The sequence below is a fragment of the Zootoca vivipara genome, chromosome 4, assembly GCF_963506605.1.
Source record: "Zootoca vivipara chromosome 4, rZooViv1.1, whole genome shotgun sequence".
Lineage (NCBI taxonomy): Eukaryota > Metazoa > Chordata > Lepidosauria > Squamata > Lacertidae > Zootoca > Zootoca vivipara.
This window is the reverse complement of record NC_083279.1, coordinates 68038424-68057590: the sequence shown is the minus strand read 5'-3', so window position 1 is coordinate 68057590 and position 19167 is coordinate 68038424. Positions and strand designations below refer to the sequence as shown.

The 19167-nt window shown below is 40.1% G+C and overlaps 1 protein-coding gene across 5 annotated transcripts in view; it reads left to right on the top strand.

Moving 5' to 3' along the window:
- Nucleotides 1-19167, top strand: part of ALCAM (activated leukocyte cell adhesion molecule) — a 116940-nt gene that overhangs the window by 57827 nt on the left and 39946 nt on the right. For all 5 annotated transcript variants that reach the window (XM_035116767.2, XM_035116770.2, XM_035116768.2 and 2 more), the window contains exons 2-3: nt 15621-15721; nt 18324-18543. In XM_035116767.2, coding sequence (XP_034972658.2) covers nt 15621-15721; nt 18324-18543 — 321 coding nt within the window. The remainder of the gene's footprint in view (nt 1-15620; nt 15722-18323; nt 18544-19167) is intronic.

Below are 19167 nucleotides of genomic sequence, written 5' to 3'. Positions count from 1 at the left end.
CTGGTAAAAGGATAGCCAGGTATTACAATGAACAAATAGTTGCAGAATAAGTTATTTAACATACTCTTTATCCAAGTTGGGGTAATTTTGCTGAGGTACTTTATATGAATATTATTATCTTTGGCATAAGGACAACAAACTCTAGATGTTGCTCCTCTCCCATAAAGAATGTCATTAGCAGCTAAGAGGTGTGTGTATATCCATGTGTTCAATTGATGGTGCACATTATTTATTTATATATTATTTGTAAAATGGTAGCCCAGCTCTTTCATTAAAAAGTGGCTTACAACATACTCTCTAATATATATTTGCCTATACAGTGGTACCTCCGGTTGCGGACAGGATTTGTTCTGGAGCTCTGGTCGGATCCCAAGGTTTCCGCAACTGGAGGGACTGCTTCTGCGCATGTGCGCGGTGTGGTAGAGCGCTTCTGTGAATGCGCGCAGGGTGAAGGGTTTGCTGTGTTCGCATCCTGAAGGATACGCAACCGGAGGTGTGCACATCCAGAGGTACCACTGTATTTTTGCCAGGCTGCAACAGGGAGCCACATCAACTGCAGCATGGTGAGCTGCTGAGGAACGAGCAACGTTTAAACCACTCTGTGAAGCACCTTCCGCCCTTCTTTAAAAGAAGGTGGGATGTTAGAAAAGCTTTGTGGGGATGTGGGGGTGAGCTGTGAGTGGGTGAATGAGGTGTTAAAAGGAGGAGGTTTGGTCAAGGGGAGGTGGTGAGGGTGTGTGGTTTTTGGTGGGGTTGATGGTGGGGTTGATGGGCGGAGGGGCAGCAGTCCCTAGTAAACGACAATAAAATCAGTCTGTAAGCATCTATAAAACAGTTAAAAACATCAGCAGATAACATGGTATAAATAAAATTTCATACTGTCAATGCCTGTCTCAACCACCATTTTCAGAAGATATCTGAAGGACGTCAAGGACAGTTCCTGCCATACCGTGTAGGGACTTCAGGGCAGGGCAGGGCAGGGCTTGCTGTCTCTAGAGAATGCAGTGGAACCTCAGGGGCATAGGAAATCACCATAAGTGTTCCATCCGAGGATCTCAGTGATCAAGATGGAGTATAAGTAATCAGGTATATAAAATATATTCAAATATTCAAATATATAAAAGGATGTCATATAGAGGAGGGAGAAAGGTTGTTTTCTGCTGCTCCAGAGAAGCGGACACGGAGCAACGGATTCAAACTACAAGAAAGAAGATTCCACCTAAACATTAGGAAGAACTTCCTGACAGTAAGAGCTGTTCGGCAGTGGAATTTGCTGCCAAGGAGTGTGGTGGAGTCTCCTTCTTTGGAGGTCTTTAAGCAGAGGCTTGACAGCCATCTGTCAGGAATGCTTTGATGGTGTTTCCTGCTTGGCAGGGGGTTGGACTGGATGGCCCTTATGGTCTCTTCCAACTCTATGATTCTATGATTCTAGGTGGTCCTTATGGTATTTTGGGCCAAAGTTGCTTAGGCCTTTGTGAACTGGGACAAGTACCTTGAACCTGTCCCAGTAGCAAATTTGCAGCTGTCTTAGCCATGGAGTAACATGTTGCCAGTAATGTGCTCCTGGCCTCTGCATTCTGAATTACTGTATCATTATGCTTGTCTGTCCGTTGACCTGCAGCATCCTCATCTAGATCAATGAATCCAGCTGGTCTTCAGTGGCAGCTTATCTTTAGCAGACAGTCCTTCCACTTCCACAAAACAGTGCACTGATTTTCCTCACCCAGCCTCCAGGCTACTAACTGCAGACCTCCATGTCACATCCCATTCTGTTCTGGAGAATATTCCAGCCCTCAGAAGCAGCTTTTCTGGAGAAACGAGAAGCTCAGGTGGGTGGAGGGGATCAGAGTGCAGAAGTTCTTTCCACTAAGGCATTTTGAATATAGTCCCATGCCAGCAGATTGTTCTCCCAAGGTTAGCTCACATGCTTTTACCCCCTCCTCCCACTCCAATCTCCAAGCTTTTATCTTGGCTCCAGACCTTGTACACTCTACTTGCTTTCTCTCTGTAGTGGGCCACACAAACCTCCATACTCCTTCTAAAGTGCACCTTTAGAGAAAGGATATGAACATTTGGAAGAGTGTTGGGTGCATAAAAAGGAAAATACATTTCCAAAATGCTTAGGTTTTTTTTTGCATTTCTGAATGAGCTAGCTTTGCATATCAATGCCACCATGATATGCAGGTGTTTTTTAGGAATCTTAAGTTTTTTAGGAATCTCAAGTTTTTTTAGGAATCTTAAGTTCTCACTTCTTTCCTCCCTTCTGAATGTTATATTTGACTCAGGGCTCCTACATAAAGGCCACATCAACTTGATAATTGATTAATGGCAGCATAAAATGGAAGGAAAGCATCAAGTTCCTTAGTAAGCAGTGTTAGAAACTGAGATATGAAAGCTATGAACTAAATGGCATCTTAAGCCTAGGTTATGGGCACCACAACAGAATGCCTTTTTTTTAATTAACAAGATACAAAGCTGAAAATGAATGAACATTTTCCACATGGTCTAGTCCTCATCTGAAGACTTCAAAAAACAAAGCCATGCTTCCCCGCCCGCCCGCCCCTAATATTCTTAAGAGGGTTCCTTCTCCAGTCTTCAGAAAGTGGCTGGAAATGGGGAGGCAAAAAAAGGTCCCCCGTTCCTTCCACTCTGCAGACAAGCTCTGCAGACACCCCCTTTCCTTCATATAAATATATCTTTTTGGCACTACAATTAACACATATTAGAGGCCTATACAGCTGATGGCAGAGACACCCACCTTGAGTGTTCAGTTTGCAAACCTAAGACTTCAGTGTCCTTCAATGATCCCACTACAAAAATTGTTTGGATTTTAAGCATCACTCTGAGAGTTGGAAGTAGGTAACACTGTAACATGCACTACTTAAACCAAACCTATTTAAGCTAATCTGAGACCACATAGCACAAAACACTGCCTTTCTATAAGGCCAGGGATCCCCAAACTACGGCCCGGGGGCCGGATGCGGCCCAATTGGGCTCCCAATCCGGCCCGCGACGACGCTCGCCGCCGCCCACTCTTACGGCGCGCAGCGTGGCGGCGCTCTTCCAGGTCGGAAAAAAATGTCGAAAATCCTTTGTGCGCATGCGTATGGGCCGCTCCCGACCCAGAAGAGATCATTTCTGGTGCACTTCCGGGGCGGGGGAGGCCCATATGCATGCGCACAAACGATTTCCGGCGCCGGCCCGCACGGACGCGCACTCCCCCGCCCTCCGGCCCGCCGCGCGATCAGCGCGGTGGGAACCGGCCCAAAGCCCAGTAAGTCTGGGGACCCCTGTATAAGGCCAACTGAGAGGTAGAACCTATAAGCTTGCCTGATGCTGCAGCGATCTCTTGGAAGTCCAGCAGGGAGGAATTTCTCCTCCCATGCCCTCAGCGCCAGTTTTGATCTGAAATCTTAGGCACAGTACTGCACCAGGAGCTCACAAACTGCTCGCTTTAATGAAATTTCCTGTCGCAAAACATGTCTAGAACAATGGGAGTTTCGAACGCTGTTACTAAGCATGGTGTTGTCACTCTCCTGTTCTAGAGAAAACAGGACACTGTTCTTTGGCAGTCTTCCTTATTCTCATAGAGTGCTCTGAGATAGGGATGACTTTGCAAGTGGTTAGGAATTCTAGATACCTGCAGTCCAGAGGTGCATTGAGACTTCCTAATGCTAGTTGCTGTAGATAATACAGACAGGCTAGCAGGATCTGAAGAGGTAGTAACAACAACTTTGATGCAAAAAAATTGTGATATAGTTGCATTTTTTGTTTATCTTGTCTTTATTTAATGTTGCTGTTGTATTTTATTGTGTTTGCTTAAGCTGTTTAGAGATTTTTTATGAAGTGTATCACATTTTTACAAATAAAGTCTAGGATTATGCTAAATATCTATACTGGTGGGCACCTTTTCCATTTAGAGCATGTCAGAGCATCCACCAGGGTAGTCCAGATGTTTTAGACAAAAAAGCCCATCATCCCTAGCTATTCGCTGTCCTGGCTAAGACTGATGGAAACTGTAGTCCACATCATCTGGAGAATCTGGCTTTCTTGGGAGCTGTAATTTGGCCAGGGTGCTGCCAAACTTCCTTCCCAGTTCCAAGGATTTTCAGTGGAGAAGTAACAACTGCAAAACCAATTTAACTCCAACACTATCATTACTGAATCATAAATAATTTGCAGAACAATTCTATACATTTCTATTCAAGAGGGAATAAGTCTTTAAATGGACTTAGCTTTCAGGTTGGTGTGCATAGGAATGCAGCCTTCAGGAGACATTGCACTCATACACAATGCATGGTTATGAACTGATCTCAAAATGCAAAAGCGCTTAATGTGATAATAGAAGTTAGGAGAGAACATGGTGGATGGGTGCTTGAGGCATAAAATCCTTCACTGTGATGTTTGTGATTGGGTAAGCAGGATAAGAGGAAATCCGCAATAGAAAATGACTGGAATAATATTACTCCTCTGTTTTGTTACATTTTTGTCTTTTCCATTATTCATCAGAAACCACCATCAACAGTTTTTAACCAGCACACACTAGAATCTAAGGAAAAGGATGGCGGTGGGAAAACACATTTCCAATCATGATTTTCCAAACTCTATTCTTGGAAAGGACACTTTCCCACCACATAGCTCTTCAAAGATACGTGATAATTTAAATCACTGACGCCAAATTTCCAAGACTGTAGCTTTACAAAGATATACCCAACTCTTATGGAAACACATTTTTGCCAAGCTTCCAGAAATTCAGAAGTAACATCCTTGATCATTTTTTTTCTATAAAGCACAGTTTGATGATTTTGTTCTGCCAACTACATAAAAACAAACAAACAACTAAATAAAGTTTTAGCACACAAAAGGCCCAGCAGAAGAGCTAGGATGAGAAATTTTCTTTGATCAGATTAGAAACTCTTCATTCAACACCCTCTGGCAGCAATAAAAATATGTAGGTAATAGAAACTCTAGAGCAATTTTATTTTAATGCAAAGTCTAATAAAAGAGAAGATTCCATCTAAATAATATTATGAGGTAGAGAGGTGAGAGGAGAAAACTAAATGGGAGAAGATAGTATGTTCTCGTATTAGAGAGTAATGCACTCTGCCCTTGAGGTTGGTCCATAGGCTGTAGCTAGTGCAGAATATGGCAGCTAATTTGCTTGGAAGGGGAATATAACACTTGGTGGATTTTGCACTTGCTACCAATCTGCTACCAAGCCAAATTCAAGGTCTTGATTCCTTATATAACCAGTATATCACTGTGTCCCAAAAACATCAGAAGTCTGCTGCACAGTCATTTGGAACAGGGTTTTCATTGTGACTGCTCATGTTGTTGAGATACAACTGTGCCTACAGTCTGTACTTTCCAGAAACAACTGATGCCATGTTTGTTTTTGAAAGCTTTTCCAGGTCAATGAAATGTCTCTGCCTTAGCTGTTCATTTTGTAGAGCAAGCCCACAACTTGTGTGTGTGGGGGGGGGTTCCATTCCACGGAGTGTGCCAAAAGCTAAATTCATGTACAGTCAAAACCCATTGGGTTCAATGGTGGGTGGGGTTGCCAGTGTCATTTTCCCCAAAACCTCGCCCAGTTCCATCCCCTTTTTAATTTTTTGCCATGCGTCTAAAACTGAATATTGACAAGTTAAATCCATGTAAGTTGTATTGTTTTTGAACCTTTGTCTTTTGTTTTGTTTTCAAAACAATTCTAGCAGCTTTTAAAATACAGTTTCTAGCAGCTTTTATGGTATGTTTGTGAATTGCCCTGAGACACATGCAGAAGGCAATTAATAAATCAAGCAAACAATAAAATGTCTTTCCCCCCTCCAATTCTTTTTGAACATTGAGCATTATCACCTTATTTTTGTAACTGAAATTCTTGTAATAAAATATTAACAATAATAAAATAAACAGTGAGCCTGAAGAAAATTTCTGGAGAACCAGGAAGCTTGCTCACTTCCTTGCATTTTTAGTTACTGTTTTTCTTCTGTTTTGTGGGGGGAAATAGATTTGGGCTAGTATTTTGAAAGGGGTTAAAATGGTGCTTTGAAATCAGGAGTGTGGTGAAGCACAAATAAAGGAGAAAAGCAACAGGAAGTTGCTGGGTGTGAAGTGGAAGCATAGAATTGTAGAGTTGGAAAATACCCAGAGGGTCCAATCCCCTGCAATGCAGGAATCTCAACGAAAGCATCCATGACAGATAGAGCCATTCATGGAGACATGGGGAAAAGAGGGTAGTTTTATTGGAAATCACTAAATAAAAGAACAAGAAGTGGCTCCATGGCATGGAAGATGTCTATTAAGGGTCAAGGTGCATTTCATAGTGACTTTCTTTTGTCTCTCTCTCTTTTTAGAATAATAATAATAATAATAATAATAATAATAATAATAATAATAATAAATAATTTTTTAAATTGTAACAACAACTTTTCCACAAATCTTAATTCAACCATTTATATATCCATATTTCTCCTCTCCCCCCTCTTTGGCTCCCCCCATACCTCCGTATTGATTTATTAAACAAATTCTATACCCTGCTGGTTTTACCTCTTATATAATTCTGAAAGTTTAGTCAAAATATGCCAATAAGTCCAAATCTTTAAACTGTCTTTTTATATAGTTTATAAATGGTTCCCACTCCTTTTTGAAAGTGATGTTGTCTCTCTCATGTATCCTCTCTGTCAGCTTAGCCAGTTCCGCATAGTCCATAAGCTTGGCTTGCCATTCTTCCTTTGTTGGCGTTTTCTCTGTTTTCCATACTTGTGCTAATAAAATCATTGCTGCTGTTGTCGCATACATAAACAATCTCCAGTTTCCCTCTCCTATATCATGATCTAAAATTCCGAGCAGGAAAGCTTCTGGTTTTTTAACAAAGGTTTTTTCCAACATTTTTTTCAATTCATTATATATCATTTCCCAATATTCTTTAACCTTTTTGCATTTCCACCATACATGAAAAAGTACCATCTTTCTCTTTGCATCTCCAACATATCTTAGGTCCTGTTTTATACATGTTTGCAATCTTTTCCAGGGTGATATACCATTTTCAAATAATTTTCTCTTAATAGTATACAATCTGTAAACTTTAAATTTATTTTCCATTATCTTTCCCATTCCTCCAACTGCCCAATATCCTAAGCCCATTTTATTTGTGCCAATTTTACCATTTCATCTAAAGTCTCTCCATATAGCAAAATGTTATATACTTTCTTCAATAATTTAATGTTTCTCTCCACAATTTCCTTTTGGAAGTTTGAGACAGTATAACTAAACCCTCCTTTGTTATCTTCTTTAAACTGCTCATTAATATGCCTGTGATGCAACCAATTTTGTAAAGTATCTTTCAAGTTTTCATAACTTTATAATTTCAAACCTTTCTCTTCTATTAACAAATCTCTATATATTGGCCAATTTCCATTTTTATTAAACGGTTTCATTGCTATTGCCTCAACTGGAGACAACCACCATGGTATTTTAGGTTCTAAAAAATCTTTGTATTTATTCCATACCTTTATCAATGCTTTCCTTATTATATGATTATGAAGCCCCCCCCCTTTTATCTTTCTCATAGCATAAATACGCGTGCCAGCCAAATTTGTTATCATGTCCTTCTAAATCGAGAATTCCTTCTCTTTCTAATTTTATCCAATCCTTCAACCAAACAATGGATGCCGCCTTTTTTTCTTTTGTCTCATAATAGGCAATTGAAACTTTAGGGCCCTAATATAATTTAATTTTTAAATTGCTTTGTGTTAGGGTATTGGAGATACTGCATGAGACTGCCTAATAATTGCACACTTGTTTCCAGTATTACCTGTTATTCCTTTTTCTAATTCTCACAATTAAATTGTAATAAAAAGAGGGAGTATTTGGTGGCGGTGGGGTGGTAAGGAGAGTCTCCAACTGAAGAGGACTTGCTGTCTTTACCAAAATATAGGCAGTTCCCCGCAGAATCTCATTTGTTTCTAAATGAGAAAATACGGTGGTAGCAGTAATACCACAAGGCATCGTCTCCTCAGTCATTACATTACCTACTGTTAATTGACCTGGTTCCTTTAAAACTTCTAACAAGCTTTTGCATTCATGCCGATACTTCTTTGTATTACATCAGGAAGCCTGCATTTTCCACTATCTTTCCACTATCGTTCCACTTTGCTGAAAATACCATTTTCTCTGCTTTAAAGCAGGATGTAATTGTTTTCATTATTTTTTTTATAAAAAAAATACTTCATAATAATGGCCCAGTGTAGAAATAAGGAATATATGCAGGTAGGCATGCACTGACAGCCTCCCCAGGGTTTAGAAGGGAAAGCCAGATGAAAAGATTTTCTTTTCAGCTCACAGCAGAATCTGTACTGGGTAATAAAATATTTACATCAAGTAAGCAAGCCATTTAGCCTTCCCTTGCCCTAATTAATTTCGAGGGTGGTGGGGATATCATTTATACATACAAACAAAGTGCCACTTTTTAGGAATGGACACTGTAGACAAGTAACTTTAAATAAAAAAATCATCGGCCACGTGTGAGGACTTTTGCTTAATTTATCTCTGATATTCCTCCCCTCCCCCCCCAGTAGCTAGTAAACCATTAAGAGGAACCGAACAGCAATTGAACAACAACAACCCAAACATACTGTTTTCTGTTGATGAAGCCAAGCTGTTTAGCTTACAGAAAAGGAACAAAAATAGCTATTATCTGAATAGCTAAGGGATATCCAGGGGTGAACCAGTTCTGATTTAAAAAAACAACAACCCACAATATTTATTAAAAAGGGACTCAAGGAGACCTAGATGCTCCCGTTTAATTTTTGCACTTCTGGAATCTTAGAAAGTGTTTACAAAGTGTATCATACCTTTAATGCCATTTTAAAGTGCCCTGCTCCCAAAACATACTCCCTCCCCCCTTTTAACCAGCATCTTTGTTACAGCTTGGTTACACAAGTTGTACACCTACTCAGTCAAATGGTTTCTTTTTCTTTCTTTCTTTCTTTCTTTCTTTCTTTCTTTCTTTCTTTCTTTCTTTTCTCAGCAATGGTTATGAACAACTTTTACTGGAGAAGTTATCTGTGACCCTGGGGTGGAATCCACACTGAATAGACTTTTATTTGTGAGGCATCATTTTATTGTATTTTGCAAACATACAGGTGAAACTCAGAAAATTAGAATATCGTCGAAAAGTGCATTTATTTCAGTAATGCAGCTTAAAAGGTGAAACCAATATATGAGGTACATGCATGACATGCAAAGCAAAATATGTCAAGCCTTTATTTGTAGTAATTGTAATTATTTGTCATTAGGTGGGTCAATTATAAATGGAATGTAATTAATGAAATGTAATAGCGATGTTTATTTTTGTATTATTGTACAAAATATTACTGTTTTATTACTGTGGAATTTCCAAAAGAAAGCATTTGTTAAAAATAAAATAATAATAAGTTGCATTACTGAAATAAATGCACTTTTCGACAATTTTCTAATTTTCCGAGTTTCACCTGCAATTCCTGCTCAAGGGGTACACTATGGAATACAGCGCTTGTTTATAAAACTATTTCATGATCTATTCCATGTGACATGCCACTGGAAAGGGCAGTGAAAAAATGGGAAGGCCTTAGGCCCTGTAGTAATTGAAATCTAAATCATGTGCGTGCATGTTTACCTCTGCACTGGCATAGTCAGTAAATGCACTTTAATAGAAAAAGAGAAAGACTGGATCCCCAGAAATGGCTTCTGGATGGTAAAGCTCACTCTCTTGCAAAGACCCTTAGGGTTAAAGGGATCTTTGTGGAAGAGTGAAATTATACCCCCTTCCCTGACCATTTCTGGGGATACAGCCACTTGTCCACCACCATCTCAATCTTGTGCAAGTTAATTAAGAGAATTTATCCCCAGTGCAAGCCAGTGGAGGGAGAAAGAAGAAACTGGACCCACAGAAATGATGAGGTAGGGGTTCAGAATCTACCTGAGAAAGAAAAATGTGTGTGTGAGAGAGAGAGAGAGAGAGAGAATTGCAGAAAACAGGGCAGAAGTGGCCGTATTACTACAAGTTGGGGGTCTGTGTGTCAAGTGTCATGAAGCACCAGTACAGAGAGAAACCTGCAAATTTGTATTGAGGTCCATTTGAATGGAAGTAAACCCCATTAAACTCGGTGGGACACTTCTGAGAAGTAATAATAGGATTGTACTGGAATAAGAGGGTCAAATTACTGAACCATTAGATGTTCAGGTGATTCAGAGCACTGCTCCTGAACACACATGCCAGCTTGCTTGTTCACTGGTAAACGGATTATTATCATTATTCACAGGCCTGTTTACAATATAAAATTGTAAAATCAAAACACAGAATACCTAACATAATAAAAAACAAAACCCAATCATCCCTCTCCCACAAACACATTTAATAGGCCATAGATTGTTTAATCAGCCAAAGGTCTGGTTGAAGAGGAACGTCTTTGCCTGGTGTCGTCCTCTATTCTGAATTTTTATTTCATAGAACATTTTCTGGCTCAGTGAAGGCATCAAATGAGTTTCCCCTAGAAATACTTTAAATATCTTCGATGACAGGACTTTGACACTGAATGTGTGTAGTAATAAGATTTATGTGTGTTTGCCAAATATATACTAGATTTACTTAACCCCAAAGTGGTTGGAAAGAGCAGCTGAAGTTGGTTGAAGTGGGAAAGGTTTCTCTCCCTGCCAGGCTCTAATCATATGCTGGAGAGGAACAGGGTATGGTAGAACGTTGGCTCAATATTTATTACAGAAGTCTGCATTCCAACATGTTGTATTTATACTCTCTGCAAGAATAAATATAGAAGGGGAACCCAGTGCTATAGTTCTGGAGCAGTGCAAATAGAGGTTTGTTTCAGTGTCTCTAAAGAGGCACCCAGTAGGGCAGAGTATGAAACACCAGCCCCATCCATCATTAAAATCTCATCATGACACTTTAAGAGATATGTGTGCTTTCAGCAAATCATTATGATCTCGGTTGCCAAAGGCGGTGGTACTTTTAGCTGCTATGCAAGAATCCATGGATGGCACAGCTGCTCTAACACAAAACCTTATAGGTAAGTTTCTGCTGTACCACTGTGGGGATTTGGGCTGCTATGACATCACCTTGTACCAGTCCAAGAACTCTATGCTCCAGATCTATTTTATGGCAATGCCACTACCCTTTCCCTACTGATAGAAACTAGTTCATTAGGGACCACCATGCTATTTTACAAAGTTCTGCACAGATGTTTTATGCTGTTGTACTATGTACTAGTTACTGGAAAACCATTTCTTTGCGTTGGAGGCACTGGCGGATGAAGCGGGGGGGGTGGGGGCGCACTGCCCCTGGCACCACAATCCGGGTGGGGTGCCATCGTGGCTGCCGCCTGCGCTGGGCACCACGCCCCCGCAGGCAGCACTTCATGCCCCCAGGATGCGCTCCAGCCATGCCCCCACCTGCTCTCCGCCCCCGGTTCCAGAGCTCTGGTTGGAGGACTTACTGTAAAAATGTGGTGGGGTATTTATACTGAAAGTACTTCTGCATTTTGTGGAATTGCTATAGTCCAATATTCAAACCACGTTGTTTTGGGTAGCTAGTTCCAGAAAGTTAGCTGTATTAGTTAACTAGAATGGGTCCAATTGAACCCTCTGTAATGTGCACCGAAGTGTACATTAGCAGGAGAGCAAATACTCTTCCTTAAAAATGGCCACATTTATTGCAGCCTTCATAACTAGATACATTAATCTGTTACATGAAACATTGTCCTTCGTAGTCGCTTCCTTCTGTTTATATCTAGTTCACATTTCATTGCTACTTAGAAATACATGTGTGTACACAGACATACCTGATAGGTAAAGAGTAATCGTCCTTGCATCTCACAACGCATGTTTTTAGCCCGAGAAAACTTAACACCCCAAAACATTTGCTAGTCTTTAAAGTGCTACATGGATTGTGTTCAGTTTTGTCACTTAGATACAGTTGGTTACATTAGACTTTCAAACAAAGACACATCATTTGTCTTTGCTTTCAAACTTGCTGTGTTTGAAGTGCTTTTAAAAAAATCAGAAGGGGTGTGTGTGTGTCTGTGTGTGTGAATGTTCACTAGTGGTCGTGTCCTGACTGTTGTCAGCCTACACATCTTCCCCCAAAAGTGGTTTCATTCACATTCCTGAAGGTCTGTGTTGACTGGTAGTGTTCACTTGTTACCGTAGCAACTTGGAGGGGTTAAAATGTATTGTTAGAAAGCAAAGCAAAAAGATCAACAGTGAAAGTTCAAACAGTGAAATGTCCCCATGGGGACATTTTTTCCCCATGATGGCATTTAGTGTACATTAACAGGAGAGCAAATACATTGGTACCTTGGGTTACAGACGCTTCAGGTTACAGACTCCGCTAACCCAGAAATAGTACCTCGGGTTAAGAACTTTGCTTCAGGATGAGAGCAGAAATCTTGCTCTGGCGGCGCAGCAGCAGTGGGAGGCCTCATTAGCTAAAGTGGTACCTCAGGTTAAGAACAGTTTCAGGTTAAGAACAGGCCTCCAGAATGAATTAAGTTCTTAACCCGAGGTACCACTGTAACCGTTTTTATCAGCTGCAAAAATGTTCAGTCTCCAACCTGAGTCCATCCCAGTGAAAATTCTAACAATTATGTGGTGTTATTTTCTTTTTTAAAAAAGATCAAGACTTTGCTGTGATGTTATTCAAGAGAGAAATGGCTCTAAACAGTGTTTCTTCTTATTCTTGGCACTGTATCAGAATTTCAGGATTTGAAGTGCCAAATTGAAATGCCATTCTTCTTCCTGTACCCTCGCAATACAATTTTATTGATGTTCGGGAATGGTTTTTCTTCTCTGTGAGATTTTTTGGGGAGTTTTTAAAAGATAAATGGTCATTAATCTATAAACATTATATGGATCCTTTATGTAACTTACAATTTTTGCATTTCTTTAGCGCCATCTAGTGGACTTAGTGTTGCATCCTTTAAATTAGAAAACAACTGTTTTCAACTTTAGCTCCTGATGAGATTTCCAAATTTTAATTTAGAATATGACAAAAAATATTTTGGCTGGATGCATGACTGCTCACATGCTGGAGAAAATTGCCAATAATTTGCCTTATGTTAAACAAATGCTGACAAAATTGAAGTCTATGATGGCAATTAGAGTGCAACACAGTTTATGGTTTTCTTTGCATCTCTGTACATAGATGAAAATAGGGACATTATTGAGTTTATGTAACACTCCTTTTTTCATACTTATTTCCCCCTATTGCACAGAGTGAAACCATTATTTGTCTGCTGTATGTATGTATGTATGTGGTCATTTATGCTGGAGTAGCCTTCCTGAGATGGCTCCTGCAGCTTCTGTGTTAGCAAATTGAACATAGCAGTTTTCCAATTATATCCTTACATTTATATGTTCATTTATGGGCCCCTAGGGGGTCTGCATTCTTCAGAATTTAAGAATGCTTAACAGACTGCTTATCTCTGGATTGGATATGCTTATTATAGAATAGATATCCATTCAGCAGTAATTACAGCCTGGGTTGGAGGATAACAGACAGATAGGAAAACTAGCATGTCTTAATGTCCCCAAGTTGCCCAACAGAGGCAGTGTTTTGTCAGGGACTAGTAGTAGAAAATAGGAATGCCTCTGGTAAATTGGCACAGTGTGTTTGCTCCCAAACTACTTATGCCCACAAAATTACTAGCCTGTAAAAGTTCTTATTAGCCATCTAAGAGACTAGTCAACTGTGTTTCCATGCTAGCCGCTGAAGAATGAAGCCCTCTGCTTCATGGCCACCATGGAAATACTAGCCTCTTCATCATTTTGGCATCTGTTGGAGACTTTCCTCTTTCAACCAGCCTTCTAGGTAGATATTTCTGTCCCAGTTGCTATCCATATTGGATTTGAAATTGTTATGAAATATGATTTTATATGTTTTATTGTGTTGTGAAATTGCTTCATGATGCTTCATAGAGAGTGATTCATAATAAAATAAAAATATTGTTATTATTTGTTTTCAACCAAGTAGGCTGTTGAAGGACTAATAAATCATTCAGTGTCCTCTGTTGCCCATACATTTATCTGCTGGTTCTGTAAGATTTTCCTTCTTCCATGCTTGGCATGCAAACAAAATGGATTGTAGAGTATGGGTGGCATAGTCCATCCCTTGTCTACCTGCCCAGTGAGGGCTTGTCCACAAATGAGTATTATTTAGCTGTTAATACAATTCCCCCAACCGTTTGAATTAGACTGAAGTAGTTCACACCCAAATGTATTTGAATTTGTATATGAGAAACAACATTGGTCTCCCATTCATGTCGGTAGGTGTCTCTTTTTGTGTTTCTTCCTGCCTTCCAAATGGTTGATTCTGTTATGCTGATTAAGTAATGAGGGGCATGTGTGCAGAAAACTGTGTGTGTACCTTGGGTATTATTATTATTATTATTATTATTATTATTATTATTATTATTATTATTAAAAATCCTCACAAAAGCACATAGTCATTCTGCATTTTTAGTACACACTTGTGCAGTTTTCTGTGCAAAGCTGAGGGATCGAAACATAAGGCTGCACTCCTTCAGGAGCGAGCTAGAAATAGTTATGAGCAGAGTCGGAGATTAAATGGAAGCAAATTTTCAGCAGACACTTGGTTTGCTGTGCAATAACTGGCGTAGACGTTTTTAACTTTACTTGCTTGTGCCGGTTTCTGGATTGGCACATATCAAAGGGCTCAAAACAATGGATAGATAGATAGACAGAAGACAGAAAGAAAGATAAACCTACACTCCTTTGTTCAGAAGCACACTGAAATAGTTGAAATGGAATGTGAATGAAACCAAAATGAATGAAAGCATGAAGGACATAGTGGGTGTGGAAAGTGGAGAAGCAGAAAGTGACGATTGACCCACCCACTCAAAAATGCTGAAACAAATTGGCACAAGCCCCCCCCCCAAAAAAAAACAGAGGGTGGGGGTGAGTCTTGGTAGCAGTGAGGACTCCTGAGACCCCAGCATTTGCCTATGTTTTCTGCTTTGACTAGGTCAAAGGGAACTTATTGTTGTTGCTCTTTCAACGTTTCTGTAATGTATGAATTTCGTACCACTGTTTTTAAATAAGTCAGTTCTTCCATTGAGAAAGAAATAGCCTCATAATATAATTCAGTAACTTCACGGAGTTCAAGTAATTGTAATGCACTCTGAATTGAGCCGAAGGTGTGTTAGTTACTCTGGAGAGGCCCTATAAATGAATCTCCTATCCACTGTGCCAATTTTGTCTTCAAGATAAGTGAAAATGGGTTTGCTAAATTGAACTGATTCTTCTACTTTACAAAATGTCGAGGCTGTTGTCCCCCATTGTACTGCTAAAGCAGCTACTGCCCCAGAGAGCTAGCCAACTTTAATCTCACTCTTTTAAAATGTCCATGAAGAAATCTTCCACCAAGTGCAGTATGTTGTACAAATAAGGAAATGGATGTTTAGTTTACCCTTTCCTAGTAACTTAAATAATAAATTTACTAGATTTTGAAGACAAAAGTTGTTGTTTTTAGCCATAGACAAACTATTAACTGGAATCCATAAATATAAAATACAGTGCATTAAATATTCCTTTCTCTTCCTTTTTAATAGGACTTGGATTGTACACAGTAAACACAGTATACGGAGATGCCATTATTTTGCCTTGCCATTTAGAAGTTCCTAATGATCTTAGGTTTGGAAAATGGAAATATGTAAGTATAGCTTATATCCAGTTGTTTTTGTTACTGCAATGTGAGGGCAAGTTTGTGAGACTGGTGGTGAGAAGAAGTATATTTGAGCTGATGCATGTTAAGGACTTGTCACACTTAGGGAGATAAGAGATAAGAGCCATCAATCTGCACTGAGTAATTTTGAAATGTATAATTTGCTTGTTATAGAAAGTGATTCATTGCAGCGAAAAAGTTATCAGCATCTATTTATTATGTTCAGAATGTTGCACACACTGCGGCATTTTATGCTCACTACAGTAATGTGAGTTGAGTCAACAGAATCAATGGATGTGTTTCATTTTGCATCTGAAAGTGCATGGAGTTTACAAAGGGGACCTAATAAAGGCACAGCAGAGTGATGATACAATTGTCAAGGTTCCCTGAGAGTACTGTAGGATAAACAAGCCGTTCTCCCTGGTGTTAAAAAAAACCTACAATTGTGATGTATATCATGCTCAGGGTCACAGAATGACTTTCCTTGATGGTCTCTGCAAAAATAGGTGTAGAGGAGTGTGTACATGCATTAATGTGAAGGAGCCCAGTGCAGTACACAGAGGTTTTAGAAATGCAAAATGTCAAGCTGATGTTAGTATCAAACCAAAGTGTCAATGCAGTTGTTTGGTTAATACAGCAAAGTGGCCAAAAGAAGACTAGGCTGTGATAAATAGAGACCAGCAGGTAGGGCTTGCAACAAAATGTTGCCATGTGGCGTGGTCCTGTTCAGTGTTCCTTCAAGGAAACACCTGTCAATTCCCTACTCTATCACCTCAAAGTCAGTCAGGACTCCAAAGCCACTGACCACACCATTTTTGAGCTCTCCCTCTCTCCCCACAAGAGTTTTTTTTTTCTCTAATTGTTTTGTGTACACAGCAAATGTAAGTTTTGCCAAGCCTTTTGATATCTCTTGATTTTTAAGGGGTACAATTGTAACTACTGAAGTGAGATCAGATTGAAGTAGAACTGTGACCAAATGTCAGAGTGTGGTATGTTCTCTGTTCAGATTTCCAGCCATTCAATTTCACTATACCTCTGGTTTTTCTTCCCCCACCCTCAGCAGTTATTCAGTATTCAGTGCTTATTGAACATGCTCACTTCTCATTGGACTGCCTTAGTATATTTCTCTCTCAGTCTTTCCTTTAATAAATAATGGTGACAAGAAAGTTCTGGGCCTTTAAGATAAAATAAAATGGATAAATCACTGGTACAGATGGCATCCATCCAAGAAAACTGAAATGTGAAATTGTGATCTTCTACCAATAATATGTTCCTTAGACTGGTCACGTTCCAATTCTCAGGTTTGGAAGCCAAAGTAACACCAATTTTGAAAAGGGACCCGGGGAGATGGAAATTGCAGGCTGGATGCGGGTGGCGCTGTGGGTTAAACCACAGAGCCTAGGGCTTGCCGATCAGAAGGTCGGTGGTTCGAATCCCCACGACGGGGTGAGCTCCCATTGCTCGGTCCCAGCTCCTGCCAACCTAGCAGTTCGAAAGCACGCCAAAGTGCAAGTAGATAAATAGGTACCACTACAGCAGGAAGGTAAACAGCGTTTCTATGTGCTGCTCTGGTTCACCAGAAGCAGCTTTGTCATGCTGGCCACATGACCCGGAAGCTGTACGCCGGCTCCCTCGGCCAATAACGCGATATGAGCACCGCAACCCCAGAGTCGATCATGGCTGGACCTAATGGTCAGGGGTCCTTTTACCTTTACCTATCTTAACATTTTTTCCAGACAAAACTGGTGAAAGCATTATCAAAGATAAAATTACCAAGCATACAGATGAATGATGAACCAGCATGGCATCTACAAAGTAAATCCTATCTAACTAAGCTATTGGAATTCTTTGGGATTTGTCAAATAAGCATGTGGACCAAGATAATCCATTATACATTGTACATTCTCAAACAGCTTGATAAACTAGGGTTGCCATATTTCAAGAAGTGAAAATCTGGTCACAAAAGATGTTGAGCTTTGAGGGATTTGTTTTTTTTTGGTAGAATCTCAAAAACCACACTGCCGACATGGGCTGCCATACGTCCGGATTTTAGCGATTTTTGCCCGGACGCTGTTTACAAGGGCTGAATACTGGCTATGTCTGGGGAATTCTGGACGCATGGCAACCCTAGATAAACTCCCTCACCGAAGACTGCTGAGTAAACTTAGCAGCCATGGTATGAGAGGAGGGTTCCTCTTAAGAATCGACTAAAGAACCAGAACCAGAGAGTAGGAATAAGTGGACAGTTTTCACAATGGTAGTGGGGTCCACCAAGGATTTGTATTGGGACTGACGCTTCAAATAATGTTAAACAATGTTCATAAGTAATGTGGAGTTAGGGGTGAGCAGTGAGTGGGGCAAGTTAGCTGAGGACACCACATTTTCCAAGGTGCTATTATTAAAAACCTGCAAGGAGCATCCACCACCTCTTGTGGGAATCTACAGTTGTATTGCTCTTGAATGAATAGTTGGTGCAGTGCCCTTACAAATTCAGTATAATTTAATCAGTTCATAATTTCTTTCGTGTAATTTTAGAGAGGGTACTAGATAGATAAGAACGCGCCAATAGACTTTGACTCTTTTATTCTAGGAAATGGCAAACAAGGCTTCGGAGTTTATTGCCTTCCGATCTGCAACCAAAAAAACTGTACAGTATGATGATGTCCTGGAATACAAAGACAGATTAAATCTCTCTGAGAATTATACGCTATCAATTAGTAATGCAAGAATCAGTGATGAAAAGAGATTTGTGTGCATGCTCGTAACAGAGGACGATGTCTTTGAACAGCCCACAATAGTAAAGGTGTTCAGTAAGTACCAAGTAATCTTATTACCTGCCAACAGGGATGTTCACTAGTGTGTGGCCCTTACATAGAAAATTCCTGGCATGAGATGTCAATAAACCATACAGATGGGTCAGGGGTTCTGTAATTCTGTTTATAGCACTCATATAACTGAATTTTTTAGCTACTGGTGTCTAAAAAGGAACTTCAGATATTCACCTCTGCCCCAAGCAAGCAAAGTGTAAAGGCATGATGGTGACAATTCCAAAAAAGTATAAAGATGAATCTCAATTTAAACTTAATTTACTTATGTAATTGCAAGCTTCCATAGATTGCAAATAAATGGCAAGAGAGCCATGCTTACCAGGCTCTAGGGGCTCTCATGAGATCTCGTCCACAGGGTTTCCCTTGTGCAAAAAGAGCTTCTATGCCCTGCACCTTGCTTACAGGCCCTGGAACATTCACCTGAGGCCTCTGGGAACCTCCCGCAAGATCTCATGGGAGCCTCCAGAGACCTTGTGCAACCTTCCCACAACCCTGTAAGCAAGGTGGAGGGCTTAAAAACCCTTTCCATGAAGACCTTTCCCTTTGCAGAAATAGCTTTGTTTTGGACTGCAGTCAAAGAATACTTAAACATTAGGGACAAGCCCC